Source organism: Lynx canadensis, chromosome A3, assembly GCF_007474595.2.
Source record: "Lynx canadensis isolate LIC74 chromosome A3, mLynCan4.pri.v2, whole genome shotgun sequence".
Classification (NCBI taxonomy): domain Eukaryota; kingdom Metazoa; phylum Chordata; class Mammalia; order Carnivora; family Felidae; genus Lynx; species Lynx canadensis.
In genome coordinates, this window is record NC_044305.1 from 61,504,267 (window position 1) to 61,522,201 (window position 17,935).

The window sequence follows — 17,935 nt, forward strand, 5'->3', positions numbered from 1 at the left end:
GTTAGATCCCAAACTTGGTAATATCTCAATGGCAGATAAAGTCTGCTAACACTTGCGGTTTTAAATTTTTAAATTTTTTGAAAAAGCTAAAGGGAATGTCCTTAAGCTGTTTTTTAAGATTTCATTTGGGTTTGTACTTTTATTTTCTAACTCTGGAGCTTTTAGCTGCACATGAAGTGACATATATGCAAAAAAAAAAAAAAAAAAGTACTACTTTGCATAAATCTTAAAGACTGTAGTAAATTGATAATAGGAAGTCAGCGTATCAGAAGTGAGCTTAAGCAAAGGTATGGTTCGCTTTGCATTAAATGCATCTTGCATTTGCAGATGTTGGTAAGCTCCTTTGAGTAGGCCAATTTACTTCACTTATTTTTTAAAAGTATCATATTACTCTCACCTTAAATACAAGTGTGACAGAATTGAGATTTCTGGAATGGTGGTGTGAGCAGCTTGGGGACTTCTCCCCATAAGAAGCATTTCTTAAGATGATTAAAATCTGCAAAAACAGAATATCTGGAGATTGATCAAAGGACTTACAATGAATTGAGAAATATTCAACAAAATCTATATAAACTTGGTAAGAGCAGTGGGAAGCCATAGTATTTAAGCTAGAGACTGCACCCATCACCCTGCAGCTCTGCCTTGCTAAGAACTATTTCAGTGGGCTCAGCAGACAAATGAATGTTCCCCATCTCTCCCAGCTCACTGGGATGGAACAGCTATTCCAGTTGGATTTGGCCGCCAGCGAGCACTGGCAGATCTCATTTTCCATAAGCTTCATGCTATAGAGGCTTATTTTGAGTGGCTGGTGGTAATCAGGTGAAGTTTGTCTCTCCTCTACCCCGTTCCCACAAATAAGGATGATCAGAATGGGCAGCTGGTGAAAAGAGCAGTCCTTTTTTCCTACACAGCCCTGTGTCCTGGGAGAGCATTTTCAGTGTGCTCAGCAGCTGAGTGACAGGCCTCCTGTGCCCCAGCTTCCTAGGCAAAGGACTATTCTGGGTAGATTTAGCAGCCAGTGAGCCTAGGGATCAGTCTGACCAAAGATGTGCAAGACCTGTACTCTGACCTTAACTGAGAGTAATTAAAGAAAACCTACAAAAAAGTGGAGAGAGAATACTGTCTTCATGGATAAGAAAACTCAATATTAAGGTGTCAGTTCTCCCCAAATTGATCTATATATTTCAATGCAATCCCGATCAAAATCCCCACAGTAGATTGCCTATAATCTAACCAATTCTGAAATTCATATGGAAATGAAAGTAACTTAAAATAGTAATAATGTAATAGAATCCAGTACATTATTAAAGATTATTGAAGATGTAGAAAACCAATAAAATGACCCATAATCAGGAAAAAAAAATAGAAACAGACCTAGAAATGACAGAGATGATGGAAGTAGCATACAGGGAATTTAGTACATCTATTATATGTGTTCAGTGATTTAAAGGAAAACATGAGAATAAGGAAAAATGGACATTATGAAAAAATAAATGGAACCTCTGGAGCTGAAAAATACAGTTTCTGAAGTAGAAAATTTCACTTACAGCAACATAGATGGCATTAAAAAAAGAAAAAGTGAAATTGAAGACATAGTGATGGAAACAACCCAAACTGAAGCACAGGAAGAAAAAATTACTGGAAAAAGAATAAACAAACCCCTGGTGACCTGTGATACCATGGCAAGCAATGTAACACACATATAGTTGAGTTCCAAGGAATGGGGGGGGCGGGGAAGGCTGTTGAAGAACTTCAGTAAACCCAATGCAAAAGTAACAAAGAAAACCACACCAAGTCGCATAGTATTCATATTGCTGAAAGCCAATGATAAATTGAAAGGCAGCCAGGAATAACTAAATTACATGTAGGGATACTAAAGAGAAGAATGACTGGTGCCTTGTCATCAAAGACAGTACAAACCCAAAATCAACAAAATGGCATCTTAAAAATATCAAAAGAAAAAATTGTCAACCCCCAAGATATTATATCCAGCAGAATTATCCTCCACAAATACATTTCCAGACAAAAGCTGAGAACATGTGCAGCCAGCAGACTGTCACTATAAGAAGTGTTAGGGAAGTTCTTTACATTCTGAAGGTAGTAACCATTACAGGTGAAAACACAGCTCTAAGCACAATAATGAAGATCACCAAAAAGGTGAAAATATGTGGATAAATATAAAAGACATTTTTTTCTCATTAAAGATTGTTTTGAGATAACTGACTTTTAAAAACAAAAGTAATTACAGTGTTTTATGGGATTGATAACTTGTATATGTTACACGTATGATGACAGTACAAAGGGCAAGGGAGGGGTAATTGAGTTGTAAAGCTCTTACATATATGTAAAGTAGTATAATATTATTTGGAGTTAGACTGTGATAAGATGAAACAAATACTAGAAGATATATTAAAATCATTTGAAAAGAAAAACAACCCAAAGAGATCTAGCTAATAAAGCAGTCATGGAGACAGAGTGGAATACTAGAAGAATACTTGATCTAAAAGAAGGCAGATGAAGAAGACAAAAAGAATAAAAAGCAGATGGAAAAAATTGAAAACAAATAGCAAGATGGTAGCCTTAAATCAAGTATATCAAAAATTATAATAAATGTGAATGGTTTCAATACCAGTTTTCAGACTCTATTAAAAAATAAAGATCCAAGTATATGCCGTCTATAAGAAATGTACTTTATTTTTCAAATTATATTTAATTTTTTACCTTTTGTTTTGCAGTGATTTTAGTTATTTTTTAAACATTTTTTAGTTTATTTATTTTGAGGTGGGGAGGGGCAGAGAGAGAGGGAAAGAGAGAATCCCAAGCAAGCTCCATGCTGTCAGCACAGAGTCCAGTGTGGGGCTCCATTCCACGAACGGTGAGATCATGACCTGAGCCAAAATCAGGAGTCAGATGCATAACTGACTGAGCCACCCCAGGTACCCCAGCAGTAATTTTAGTTTAGGGAAACGATGCAAAAATAGTACAAAGGATTCCTATGTACCCTTGACCTAGATTCCCACTTTATTTAATATTTTACATATGCCTTATCATTCACAATCTGCCTCTCTACCTCTTCTCTCCTTCCTTTTTCTTCCTTCCCTTCCCCTGTTTGTCCTATGTATACATATAATGTATATGTAAGCATTTTTTTTAATTTTCTGAGAATCAGCTATAGATGTTGCTCCTTTACTCCTAAAAACTTCAGTGTATAGTTCTTATAAAGAGGGATATTATTTTATAAAACCAAAGTATACATATCAAAATCAGTATATTAACACTAACACACATAGTATTTTTTAATCTGTAGACTTTGTCAGTTGTCCCATTATTGGGACAATTTTTATTTTAAAAAGAAGGTAAATTTTGGTCCAAGCCTCAAGTCTGTATCGGTCATATTTAATTTTCATGTCTATTTAGTCTCAACTTTAATGTGCAACAATTAATTTGTCTCTTTATGTCCTTGACATTTTTTTTTAAGTAGTGGCCATTTTATAAGTAGTGGCCACCATCCTAGTTTGGGTTTTCTCATGTTTCATTTCAGATTATGTGTTTTTGGCAGGAATATCACTTAAATTTGTGTCCTGCCCAGTCCGTCTGATTATCAGCAGGTACATGGTGTCTCTTTGTTCGACTTTTCTTTTGTAATTTATAAATACCTCTCCAAAAAGTACCTTGAGACCATGTAAATATGCTGTTTGGCATCAAACTCTTACTAGTTACAGCATTCACTGGTGATTCTTTCCTGGAAATTACTGCTCTGGTGATTTTTTTTTTTAACTTTATCATTCTTTCTGTGTTTATTAGTTGACATTCTAGTGCAAGGAAGATGTAAAGGTCAAACTTCATTTTTGCAGGTGTAGGTATCCAGTTATTTCACCACCATTTTTTGCAAAGACTATCTTTTCCTCATTGAATTACCTTAGCACAGTCACTAAAAATCAATGGACCATATATGTTTGGGTCTGTTCTGTATGCTTTTCACATGTCCCCTTTCATTGAACACTTCCTTACTTTCTGAAACATCAAGATGTTCTAGGCTTACCTCATAATTTTCCTGCCCAAGCCCTGGAATATCCTATTTATTCAGAGACTTCTGCTTCATTTTAGTGGAGGATATTTACAAACTAAGATCTGTGTGCTATGTGTACTCATTGCTGCTGGAGTGTCATTGTCTCTAGGTCTTGTTAGTGAGAGTTAGGAATGTTTATGTGTGTGTGCACAAACACACACATCTCTTTCTATATCTATGTATATTCAAAACCATGAGTTGTTACCAATAACTCCATTTTTAACACACCACCACAGTGTTCCTTCTGTCCCTTTTTTCTGTATGTTTTCTGTATATTTTTTTGTGTCTTCTCCAGCTATGAGAAACCTGGCTCCAGTTATCCACAGAATTTATACCTGATTTCTCAATCCTAGAATACAAACAAATTCATTTCAAATTGGTTAACTCATACCACCATGAAAAACAAACCTACTAGTTGAAGTACAGTGTTTAGAATTTATTTTTAGTTTGAATGTATATGGTCAAAAATACTATATTCAGAATTTACGTGTGTTATGTTCTTTACCTTTCTCTCCATCCTCTCCACTGCCCTCTTCCATCATCATCTACATTGTAGGTCTGTTCATTCAAAAGAAAGTTTGGTTCTTGGTTTCTGTCTATATTCCATTTGAGATTTTTTTACCTCCATTTTACAAGTCCACTCATTTTAAATATGTGAAACAATAGGATTCAAAAAGTCAGAATGATACAAAAATGTCAAATGTGAATGTTTTTAATATATTTCTTTCTCCACAAAAGGAAGCATGGTATAGACTTTTTAATGTTTTGTTTTATTTACTTAAAAATCTATCCTTTAGAGACCTTTCTCATTTTTATAGACTGCAACTTACTATATTATGTGGATGTGGATTATATATGAGCAATTTGCTTCTAGTATTTTGCAGTTGCAAACTGCTTCAAAGAATAGCCTTGTGTATATGGATTTTCACATTTTTGAAAGTTATCTGCAGAATAGATTCCTACTGTTAGGATTTCTGAGTCAAAAGATAAGTGCATATGTAATTTGTATTGTTGAAGGAGCATGGTTAGGGTAAATTCCTAGACATGGGATTGGTGAGTCATATATAGGTTTGTTAGTATTGTCAAATTCTCTTTCAAAAGAGCTGTGCCAGTTGGCGTACCCCTCATCAGTAAATTAGAGTCGCTATATTCCTACGGCTTTTCCTACAGAAAGGGAAATACTTTTTAATTTTTGTCAATCTGATAGGTGAGAAATTCTGTTGTCATGTAGTTTTAGCTTGTCTTTCTCTAGTTATGAGTGAGGTTGTATATGTCTTTTATACTATGCTTATATTTATCTTTTGATACTGTCTGTTCATTTTTATTCTACCTCCTTTCTATAGGACGTTTGATCTTTATTTCTTCCATTTAAACAGTTTTTTATTAAGGATAGTAATCCTGTGTTGCAAATATTATCTTCCTGTTGGTCATGGAGATGTGATTTTGAAGAAAAGCACTTTTTTTTTTTTAACATTTATTCATTTTTGAGAGACAGTGTGAGTGGGGGAGGGACAGAGAAAGAGAGAGAGAGACAGAGAGAGACAGAATCTGAAGCAGGCTCCAGGCTCTGAGCTGTCAGCACAGGACCTGACAACAGGGCTCAAACTCAGTAGACCACAGATCATGATCCGAGCTGAAGTCAAATGCTTAACCAACTGAGCCACCCAGGCACCCCTGAAGAAATGAACTTTAAGTATAAAAACACAAAAAGTAAAAAGATGGAGTAGGGAATAACACTATCAGAGAAGTTAGACTTTAGTACAGGAAATATTATTAGAGATAAAGAAACACATTTTATTATTACAGAAGAGATAATGTATCATCCCAAGTCTGTATAAGTCTAAATATCAGAGTTTCCAAATACATGAAGAAAACATAAATGTTTTTTGTTCCAAATATTTGTTCCAAGTAAATGAAAAAAACAGAAATGAAGGCAAATTCACAATTATAGTTGGAGATTTCAAAATTCAGCTGTCAATAAAATAAACAGAAAATCAGTAAAGGTATAAAAGACTTGAACAACACTATCAACCAGCTTAACCTTGTAGGTATTTTTCTTCATAGATATTTATTGAACACTTCACCCAGCAATTGCAGATTATGTTCTTTAACACAGCAGAATTAAAATAGAAATCACTAACAATTTGGGAAAATTTTAAAATTGAAATTAAAGCCTATGACAGAATTCAACATCTATTCATAATTAAAAACACTGAGCAGACTAGAATTTCCTTGGTCTGATAAAGACCATCTGTGGAAAAACAACAGTTAACATGATTCTTATGGTAAAAGATTCAGTGCTTTCTTTCTATTGAGAACAAGACAAGGATGTCCGCTTTTATTTCTCTCCAGTATTGTACTGGATGTGCTAGTCAGTACATTAAGGCAAAAAATAGAAATAAGAGGCATCATCTGGAAAGGGAGAAATGTGTTTGTCTACAAATAATATGATTGTGTCCATAGAAGATCCTAAAGAATATACCCAAAAAGCTTTGAGAATAAGTTAATTTAACAAGATTGAAGGATATATAGTACTTTTCTATATTCTAAGTGCAAAAGTAAAATGTTATATAAAAATGCCATTTACAGTAGCCTCAAAACATGTTACATACTTCAGGATGAATTTAAAAAAAAAAAAAAACCCAAAAAACAAAAAAACACCAGACTTTGAAACCCATACACTGAAAACCGTGTGGGAATTAGGAGCACCAACCCCCTGTCCAGTTGAGAATCCACTTATAATTTTTGACTTTCCAAAAACGTAACTACAGATAGCCTAATGTTGACCAGAAGGCTTGTTGATAACATAAACAGTTGATTAACACATATATTGTATGACCTGAGCTGAAACCAAGTGTCAGACACTCACCTTACTGAGCCACCCAGGTGCTCCCCCATTCTGTTTTCTTTTTGCTCCTCTTCTTGGATAATTCAAAATTACCTTTCAGTTCATTGATTCTTTCTTCTGATGGTCAGATCTGTTGCTGATGCTCTCTGTTGAATTCTTCAGTCCAATTATTATATTCTTTATCTTTAGGATTTCTGTTTGGTTGTTGTTTTTTAAATTTTTTTTCAACGTTTTTTATTTATTTTTGGGACAGAGAGAGACAGAGCATGAACGGGGGAGGGGCAGAGAGAGAGGGAGACACAGAATCGGAAGCAGGCTCCAGGCTCCGAGCCATCAGCCCAGAGCCTGACACGGGGCTCAAACTCACGGACCGCGAGATCGTGACCTGGCTGATGTCGGACGCTTAACCGACTGCGCCACCCAGGCGCCCCTGGTTGTTGTTTTTTTATAGTTTGTTTCTTTGTTGAACTTCTCATTTCATTCAGGCATTTTTTTTTCTAATTCTGTTTAGTTACCTGTGTATTCTTACAGAGACAGTTCTTTAGTCAGCTTAACTTGGGGTTCTTAATGAGCCAGCTGAAAGTTTCTTGAACAAGTGGGATTTACTATCCAGGTCGCTATTTGGCCAAGGATGCTTACTGAGCTCTGATGTCAGCAGGGGCACTGGCTGGGAATGGTTAGATAAGACTGCTGACTTAGTTCCCTGTCCATGCACAGCTAGAACATGGCCTCCACAGTGCTTGGATTCTCTGCCCATGTTTCTTGGTTGGGCAGGACTGGGTGCTATACTCAGCAGTTAGGCAAGACTATGAATTTGTTTCCCTGCCTGTATGGGGCCCTAAAACAGGCTCCCTAGCCATTATGACTTGATGGCTGGGGACCTGAATCTAGCAAGCTGCCCACCAAGCTCTCTGGCCAGATGGGGCCACCACCTCAGCTCTGCACATGAGCTAAGCCACTGGCTGGGTTCTCTGCTCAACTGTCCTTTTAAGCAGGGCTGCAGGTTAAGCTATGCAGCTTCCCAGATGTTCTGGTTAGGCTTCCTGGTTGGGTGGGGTGGAGTTATATTCAACCCTAAACAGATCTTTTAATTTGCTTCCCAGCCCAGGCTGGGCTATAGAACAGGCTTGTGGCAGGTGTGGCTCATTGGGTAGGGATCTAAATCATATGGAATCGTCCACCAAACTCCCTGGCCAGACGGGCCGGTGGCTTGACTTTGCAGTTGGGCATAGCCACTGCCTAGGATCTCCACTTGGGTGTCATTGCTAGGAGGAGTGTGGTCTGTCAAGATCCAAGCACTGGTTGCTGTACATCCTTCCCTCCCTTGCATCCCAATCTGATCTCCAGTGGTCAAGACCCACAGGTTCACCCCTGCAGATTCCCCCAGTGGTCCCCTTGTGACAAGACCCAAGTGGGCCTTCTGGGAAGCAACCCATAACACTGAGGAAGCTGGACATCCACCTTGGTCTATATCTTTCCCACTGGAAAAACTGTAGGCCCAGGGTACTCTCTTAGTGTGGTTCTGTCCCTGCCTTGGAGAGGTGATGTGGTCAGAGTGTAGCCATTCCCCTTACCTTTCTAATGTAGTCCTTTTCAGTCTCTGTGGTCCAGGAGGGTTCTTCAACCTCACTGCTGTGTTCTGGGATTTTCACAATAAGTGTCGTGTCCATGGATAGTTGCAGGTTGGTCTTCCTGTGAAGGGTGCTACAGTTAGCAACAACTTGAGTCACTGTCTCAGTGACATCACTCCCCAAAAGACAACATTTATAATAAGAAAAGGAGGAACAGGGAAAAGATATTCACAGTACACATATTTGACAAAGGGCATGTATCTAGAATATGTGAAGACCTCTTATAACTCAGTAAGACAAACACCCCTGTTAAAAAACTTTGAATAGACACTTTACAAAGGAAGATATCTAATTGAACAATAAATAAATGAAATTATATTCAACATTATTAGTCTTTAGAGAAATGAAAATTTAAGCTAAAATTTATAATTATGTGATTTATTTTAAGTCACTGTTTTTCAGCTGTCTCTAATAAGAATCATATTTGAAACTATTTTAAACTGTTGATGACTTTGAAAATTTTATATGTTAAGGTACTTTTCCCCTCTTATTTCTGCTTGCAGTGCTTATTGTGGATCAAGATGCAAAAGAGTAGTAACCAAATGTGAGAATATAACTGGTTTCTGGGTTTTTTCTAGACTTAAGGAATCACATTCTGGAGGTGGGGCTCTGGAATCTGCATTTCTACAAGCGTTCTAGATGATTAAGAAAGATACAGGTAGACCACAGAGCATTCTTTAAGAAGTACTGGGCCAAAGAGTACCTTTTGTTTAGGTACTAATTGCCTTTAGGAAAACATTTTAAATTTCCTGGTTTAAACAAATTCCCAAAGCTCCAAGAAGGCTTTATTTGCTTCATTTGGGAGCTACCTGCTTAACTTGGACCTCACAGTCCACCAAGCAACATAGACCATGTCTCACAAGAAAGATTTTTTGTATCTTCTCAGTTGTTCCCTTGCTTGAAGTCAGAAAATAGTCCTTATGCATCTCCTTATCCCCAAATAAATAATAAAAGGAATAACAATATTTGAGACTTTGAGAACAAATACAATCACTGTAGGAGGCATAAAATCATCCAATATTCTATTATAATGTCTCACTCAGTCTGTTTCTTTGAAATTGGCAAAGAATACCATTTTTTACATTGCCTTTGCCCCAATTTATTTTTCAACATTAAAGACTTGCAAACATTTGCTTTCTGTTAATAAAACGCTAAACAATGTCATGCCCTTTTATTTATTTATTTTTTTTTTTTTTAACGTTTATTTATTTTTGAGACAGAGAGAGACAGAGCATGAACAGGGGAGGATCAGAGAGAGAGGGAGACACAGAATCTGAAACAGGCTCCAGGCTCTGAGCGGTCAGCACAGAGCCCGACGCGGGGCTCGAACTCACGGACCGTGAGATCATGACCTGAGCCAAAGTCGGACACTCAACCGACTGAGCCACCCAGGCGCCCCTAAAAGAAATTTTTTGAAATAAGCATAGTAGCAAACATCTCTGTCAGCTGTGGATACATGACAGCTATGTCATTGAATTTTGGGGTTTTTTTAAATAAGATTATACCTGTGACAACTTGTGTTGTACCCACTCAAATATTAAACTGTTTCTTAGACATAAATCTGCTATTTTGAAAATACATGTTTGTTTATGAGGGAATCATCTTTATGTATTTTTCCCCTCTCATATTTTGTGAGAAATCTGTAAATAACAAATGTCAGACACCACTTCTGTGGAGCACTTTTTGGGAGGTCTTAGCCCACTTAAAGCATAAAAAATGAAAACAAGGGGCACCCGGCTGGCTCAGTCAGATAAACATCTGACTTCGGCTCAGGTCATGATCTCACATTTGTGGGTTCAAGCCTTGCATCAGGCTCTGTGCTGACAGCTCAGAGCCTAGAGCCTGCTTCGGATTCTGGGTCTTCCTCTTTCTCAGTCCCTCCCTCACTTGCGCCCTGTCTCTCTCTGTCTCTCAAACAATAAAACATTAAAAAAATTTTTTTAATAAATTTTTAAAAAATGGAAACAAGTTCTAAGGATTTAAAAAGAAGAAATAGAATTGCCATTGCTTGCAGATGATTTGTCTACAGAGGTAATCAAAGATAGTGATCATTTTGGCAGCACAGGTATTGACAGGAAAATCTAAGGGAATCTATAGACAAACTATTAGAATCAACTTGCCAAAGTGACTTGGGTATGAGATCAGTACACAAAAATCAGTAACTTTAAAAAATAAAAATTTTAAAAAAAGTCATTAACTTTTTTTTTTAAGTCAGTAACTTTTTTATGGAAAGTAATAACCATATATATCCAGCAGCCTACTTAACATCTCATTTAGATAAGACATCTCAAATTTAAATGTCTAAAACCATAAGTACTCTTGAACGTCTAAACTGTCTATCCTTCCTCACTTCTTACCCACACCTCCTATGTCATGACTACATATCTGGTTTCTCAGGCCAAAATTTTAGAATTAAGTCATTCTTGATTTCTCTCCTTTCTCTCACGTTCCAAAACCAATCCATCAGCATGACCTATTGCCTTTACCTTCCAAATACATTCAGAGAAGAGCCATTTCTCGCCACACTGCCTTGCACTCCCACAGACCACTGCTACCATCATCCCCTCTTGTCTGGACTACTGCGAGACTCCCTTGCTGTCACTCTGGGGCTCCTACAGCATACAGCATCTAGAATTAACCTTGTCAGATGCGTCAGATCATGTCACTCCCTTGATGAAAACACGACAGAGGCTTTTTGTTACACTTAGAATAAAATGCAGGCTCCTGAAAGGAGACGTGGCCTTTGTACTTCTCTGATCTCAGCTCCTACTTCCACCCCCTCCTTCCCGTCACTCTGGCCACTTCGGCCTTCTGTTCCTCAACATGCCAAGGTATGTCTCCTTTCTTCCCCCGGATCTCCACCACTCAGGTCTTGGCTGCAGCACCCCTCCTCACAGAAGGCTTCTCTGTTCCTACCATGTTTGGTCTGTCTCTTTGTATGTCCCATCATTACCTTATAGGTTCTACTTTTGTCTCCCCTACTGGGATGTTAGTGCGATGAGAGCAGGCTCTTTGCCTTGTTCCCATAGCACTGGCCACTAGACAGCCCCAAGCATTCACTACCTTTGTGTTGAGTCAATGGGGGTATGCATGTTTTTTGTTTTTGTTTTTGATCTTACCTGACCACTTTAGATGCTTCCATTTGCAACTTGGGGAATAGATTCTCATTTCTGTGAGAGAGAAAAAAAAAACTGTATCTTAATCTTCTTTATATCTCTAGCATCTAATACAGTCAATGTTTATATATATAAATTAATGACATATACATATGCTTCATGCATTATACTTTTCCCCCTTGATTGGATTAAGACTTTGTATGTTTGAGTTTCACACCCTTGAAACTGATGAGCTAGTCGGCATCCCTTGATTTAAAGGTGCCAGAGAGTATCCTTGTTATATCATGCCTAAGGAGAGCAGAAATCAAAAGAGAGTAGATTCTTTACCTCTCACTGCAAGTGGCTCCTGTCTTGGGGGCACTTGTGCCTTCTTTGTTCCAGTGTCTTTAGATTTTTGCAAAGTAGGATCTTAGATTTTTTGTAAAGTAGAATCTTAAATTTGCTGTTTTCCTCCTTATTTGTGTTTTTCATCTTTTCTGTTCAGCATATGTAGAGGGATTATCAAGCTAAAAACTCTTTCAGACATTACTTTTAGCACATTGATTCTACTACTCAGACTATGTAATCTTTGCAGAGTTGAGTTAAAGCTAAATTTGCAACATATTCTCAATGTCCTTGTCTATTTCTAATATATTTCTAATGTATCATTTGAAGCTTGTGTGCTTGTGAATTATGGTAATGGAAATAAAGTCTTACAAAATGGTTTTGCTCTAACATCATTTCTTAAAATACAACAGAAAGATAAACATTCACTATTTAGAAATGTTAGTGGCTTCCTGAATTTTTTACTTTCTCTGTGCTTAAACAGATGACTAGAGGCATGTGGACATCCCCACATCCTCCCGGTCATTTCTATATTGCATCATTGTTAGGGCGTGTCATGGTGATGTTTAGGAGGTTTGCTGTTCAGAAATCTGTTTTGGTGAGAAGTTCTAGTATCAAGTGGGAAAGTTAGAAATGATATTCATATATTTAGGCTAAGATGTTATAGATCGATGTGTTCCGAACTCTCAAATGAAAAAGCTATTTCAGTTCCTAAAACTTTGTCCCCAAATTCATTTTTGTTTAGTTCCTTTGACACTCTTGTTACGATGTGATTGTGGTTTTTGTCTGTATACTGTATTGTCTGCCAAGGATGTGTAGTTGTGTTGACTATTTATTGTGCATTGTGCAGGTATCAAAAAATACAAGTGAACATATTTAGATATGTTGGTATCAACTATATCAACCAAATAAATTTCAACATTGAATCTACTTGAGCATTTTCTGCTTTCACATACCTTTGAATAGGAAAAATACTCCCTTTTCTTCATTTTTTAAAACGTACATTTCTTGATTTCATCTAATAAGAAAAGTAATGCACAATCCTGATAGGACATTAGACTCCATTTTTCCTAAAGATGACAGTCTTCTTCCATCAAATACAAGAGATTTAAGGAAACATGGCATGTATTTTGATCTTCATAAAAGAGTTGATTATTTTCTAACTAACAGTGAGTTTTCTCTCTACAGTAAAATTGTCTTTGAGTGTGTTCTCTCATCCTAGAGTGGACCAGAATGGAGACTAATGAACCATTCTGAGATTATTAGGGCACGAGCAGTATTTATGGCGGCACCTGAAGGCAGGGAGAGGAGGTCGGCATACAACACCAAAATTGTTAGGCTCAAACACCGAGTATTCTTACTTAGAAAGTATTCTTTCTTGTGACAGAATTCAAGTGTTTGACTTCAGTTTGGGGATATATATTTTAAAGAATTATTTCTTACGCTGTTTTCTTTTTACTTACAGTATATCTCTGTACCGGGGTAATTGCAGACCTATACGATTTGAGCCACCAATGCTGGATTTCCATGAACAGTAAGTTTAAAATTTTCAGACCATAGTTTCTCATTAAACTATTATTTGTATTTTATGCATGCATTTGTCTTGCTTTTCACCCATGTTGTCTCTATGAGAAAGTTACATTCTCAAGTCGTCAAGGAAACCGTGTTGTTGAATATGGTTTGAAAATGGGAAGCAAGTATCTATTATGAGTATTAACTTCTGAAGTTTGAAAGATAACTACCTATAGAGTCCCTGGTTCAAAGGATCTTATATTCAGGAGCTGCATGAAACTTTTAGGTTACTTTTCTGATTAGCATTTTATCTCCACTTTTATTATGTAAGTTTTCCATGTGGATATAGAAAGATACAGTATTTATTTGTTTGCATGTGCTTTTAAAGTGCAAACTTCTATATATCACCAAATAAATATTATCAGTAACCCAAAAGGACAAACAAAAGAAAATCCTGCAGAGAGTTGTGATTCAACCACAGAATTGCTTCCTCAAACCAGATTTCTGGCTTCCCTTCTACCTCTGGGTATCAGGTTTTGCACATCTCAGATACACTGGGGAGAAGACAAGTCTTCATCTGTATTTGGTTCCAACCTAATTTAGCAAGTAGATAAAGAGAATATCTTAGTGATATAACTGCTAGACTAATGACACTCTGGTAAGTTAGGAGAAAAAAAGAATTTGAAAGGTAAGTGATAGAGAAACTGTATGTAGATCTCTTTTGATTCAGTTAATGAAATTTGTAATTTTCTTTAGTGTTGTCAAAATTGTAATTAGTCATTTTTTATTATAGTAAACACATTAGGTTTGAATAATTTATTTCCAATCTCAAACCTGGAATAATCAAATACACTAATTATATTTGTGTAGAACCACGTTAGAGTAGTTAGCATTAATAGCAAGATATCTGATAGCAGCCCCCATCTTCTAAGGAGATTATATTCTGACACAGATCATGGATTTGGGTGGTGGGAGTGCACAGAAAAGTTCGTGTGATTCCTTGGGCATTTCTAGATGGAATCAATATTTTGGAATAGTCATTATGTAAGCAAAATTGACTTCTGGGGTGTCTGGGTGGCTCAGTTTAAGCATCTGACTCTTGATCTCAGCTCAGGTCTTGATTTCAGGATGATGAGTTCAAGCCCCATATTGGGCTCCACACTGGGTATGGAGCCTACTTAGAAAAAAAAAAATTTGACTTCTGGGTGTTAGATTTAAAGACCATAATGTTCTGGGAGGCCTGGGTGGCTCAGTTGGTTCAACACCCAACTCTTGATTTCTGCTTAGGTCAAGATCTCAAAGTTCGTGAGATAGAGCCCACATCAGGCTCTGCACTGACAGCACAGAGCCTGCTTGGGATTCTATCACTCCTTCCCTCTCTGCCTGCCTCTCTCTCTCTCTCTCTCTCTCTCTCTCTCTCTCTCTCTCTCTCTCTCTTTCAAAATAAATAATAAACATTTAAACAAAGAAAAGACCATAGTGTTTAGATAGGAAACACATCACTATCATTTCTTATAAAAAGGGTTTAGGTACAATGTCGAGATTGCAAGGAACATAAAGTAGAGCCTTAATCCATTCATAGTAATGTGTCACCCACAGTCTCCTTCTGTCAGATGTAAGAGATTTAAAGAAATATGGCACATACTTTGATCTTCATAAAAGAGTTCATTATTTTCTAACAGTGAGTTTTATCTCTACAGTAAAATTCTCTTTAAGTATGTTCTCTCATCCTAGAGTGGACCAGAACAGAGACTAATGAAGAAACATTCTGATATTAGGGCATGAGCAGTATTTATAGTGATGCATGAGGGCAGGGAGAGGAGGTCAGCCTACAGCACTGAAACTATTAGTCTCAAGCACCAGGTATTCTTACTTGGAAAGCTTAACAGTAACTATTCTGGAGAGATCTTGTCAAAAGTTATATCCAGTCCTTTTCACTTTATATAATTTGTTTTTTTAGAGAGTTTTATAAATTTTATACATCACTTGAGATAAAGACATTTTCAGCTGTACAAAATGCCTAAATAGAAATTAGGAATTCCTGTTCCAAATTCTCTCTCCCTGGATCCTTTAAATAATGGCCCATCCCTGAAATAGGAGAAATTGAGATAATGTCACACAGGATTCTGGACTAGTGATTTTAACCTTTTTTTGAGGACTAGATGAAAGCTGTGAACCTCTTCCTTTCTCTCTCCAAACTCACACAAAGACACACAGTTGTATACAAATGGCATCTTGCACACAGGTTCAGGGATTTTCTAGACATCCCTCTCAAGGTCCATCCCAGATCCTTCAGAGCTAGTGAGGAATTCCTGTTCTAGGCCACAGATTATTAAATCACCACCACAGAACTTACTGGGATTTTGCTTATTATGCTAGCAGTGCATGTCCACTGTAGTAAACTTAGAAGATACTTACCAAGGGAAAGAAGAAAATAAAAAATTACCAACAGTTCAGCCCCTCAGAAACATTAACATTGAACTTTTATAGTTCAAGTCCTTTTTCCATACCTCTATATTTATTTATCGAGTCACAAAAAACATAACCATATTTTCTGAACACAAACTGTTTTATAACCTGCTTTCTAAACATAATACAGTGTATTTTCTTCTTTATTCCATTGAATTATCTGTTTCTTTATTTTATGGTATTAAAGGACATTAAATTGTAAGGATAGATCTGTTAAATTCATTTATTTTTTTATATTGTTTTAAGTTTAATTCTTAACAGTGCTGAAGCTAATGATTTAAATACAGCATGACTATATCCTCAGGAGAAAGTCCTAAGAATGGAGTTGTAAAATGAAATGATATGCAGAATATAAAGGTTTTCAATTAATATTTAGGCTAGAGAATAATTTGGTGTCATGCACAAAGAGAACTGGTAAGAATAAGTGAATTAATGTGTGACTAGAGAGGGAATAGATGGGATTTCCTTAAGAGCCTGGAACTGAAATCTCATGAGCTGAGAGAAAGTGTGGAAGTTTATTGAAAGTGTGTGAGTGGACAGGTGAACTCCAGTGCAAGCAAGGTTCAGGCAATACAGTGAAGAAAATTATTTGAAGCCTAGCATGAGGTCCTAGGTATAGCACAGGAAATGAATATAGTAGGTATACTAGACTATTCCCTAAGCCAGCAAATTTACATGCTACTCCCAAAATAGTGGAAAGGAAAAAAAAAAAAGAAAAAGAAGCCATTCTACCATTTTAAACTTCTCTTCATCCAGTCTGAGAGCACTGAATGGAGTTTGTTTTTTCTCACAAAGGTAGAAGTGGATCTGTAGAAGTAGGAGTTGGGGGCAGATGTGAACACATGTATATTAGGGTTCAGTCAGAGTTTTTATATGACTGTGTGAGTATATATATGTGTGGAGTTTTTATGAGGAATTGATTTATACAGTGTGGTAACTGGTTAAGCCCAAAGTGTACAGGGGCAAGCAGTCAGGAATGGAAGATCATGAGTAGTCTGGAACCCCAGGGGCAGGAACTTAAAGCTTGATATCCACAGGCAGGTTCTCAGGGAAGATGCTGAGGAAGCAGAACAATTGCAGATCCATCTGTTATTTGGAGTCTCTTAGGTAAGGCCTAACTTCTCTTTGAAAGGGCTTCCAACTAGTTAAAAGAGGTCTACATAATCTCTCTTTTAATTAATTTGAAGTCAGCTGCTTAGGGACTTGAATTATCTCTGCAGAGTCCCTTCCCAGCAGCACCTACATTGGTGTTTGAGTGAATAACTGGGAGAAGGTATATGTATGCTACAAAATGGCGGCTGCCTCCCTTCCATGTTCCAGCTCTCAGGAGAGAGCATCACGTGTAACCCACCCTACGCAGAAATGTATGAGGGAATTCTGGGGACTATAGTTCAGCCCACTCCAGTTCATAGACCACAAAGCCACCACATGGATATAAACAAAGAGGTTACTAAATTTTGAATTTTGACCCTACAAGATTGCAGATAATGTGACTGGAAGAATTTGCCCAGCAGTTTAGAGCTAAGTTTCTTTTTATGAAACTTGAAAGTAGTTTTAGTACAAAGAGAGTGAAGTCGTGCGTTTTCACTGCAGAAAGTAAATTTTCAGTGGGTTAGGAAGTAACTGATTGTTACTAAAGGATTTCAGGGAACAGATTTTTTTTTTTCCACTCTAAAAAAGAGACTTAAAAAAGAAATACCTCTCTTCCATGCTGAATATTGTCTGCAGGCAATACCTGGGGTACTATGGGAACCATGTTGCAATTAGGGGTGCTAGTCTAAGGATAGAGCCAGCAAAATGTGTCTGAAAGTGGAAAAGTGGAAAGAACTTGAGTCCTTGATTATAGTGTTGAATTAATCGACCCTGGAACTGCCCTACTTTAGGTCTTCTTGTTGGATAACACTAATCTTGTCTTTCTTGATCTCTTGTAGAGTACGTGGCACCGCTGACTTCTTCCTCCTTCTCA

The 17,935-nt window shown here is 37.1% G+C and overlaps 1 protein-coding gene across 2 annotated transcripts in view; it reads left to right on the forward strand.

Annotated features, from left to right (window-relative positions):
• Positions 1-17,935, forward strand: part of TMEM131 (transmembrane protein 131) — a 245,234-nt gene that overhangs the window by 99,673 nt on the left and 127,626 nt on the right. For both annotated transcript variants that reach the window (XM_030310450.1, XM_030310451.1), the window contains exon 4: positions 13,454-13,522. In XM_030310450.1, the coding sequence (XP_030166310.1) occupies positions 13,454-13,522 (69 nt within the window). The remainder of the gene's footprint in view (positions 1-13,453; positions 13,523-17,935) is intronic.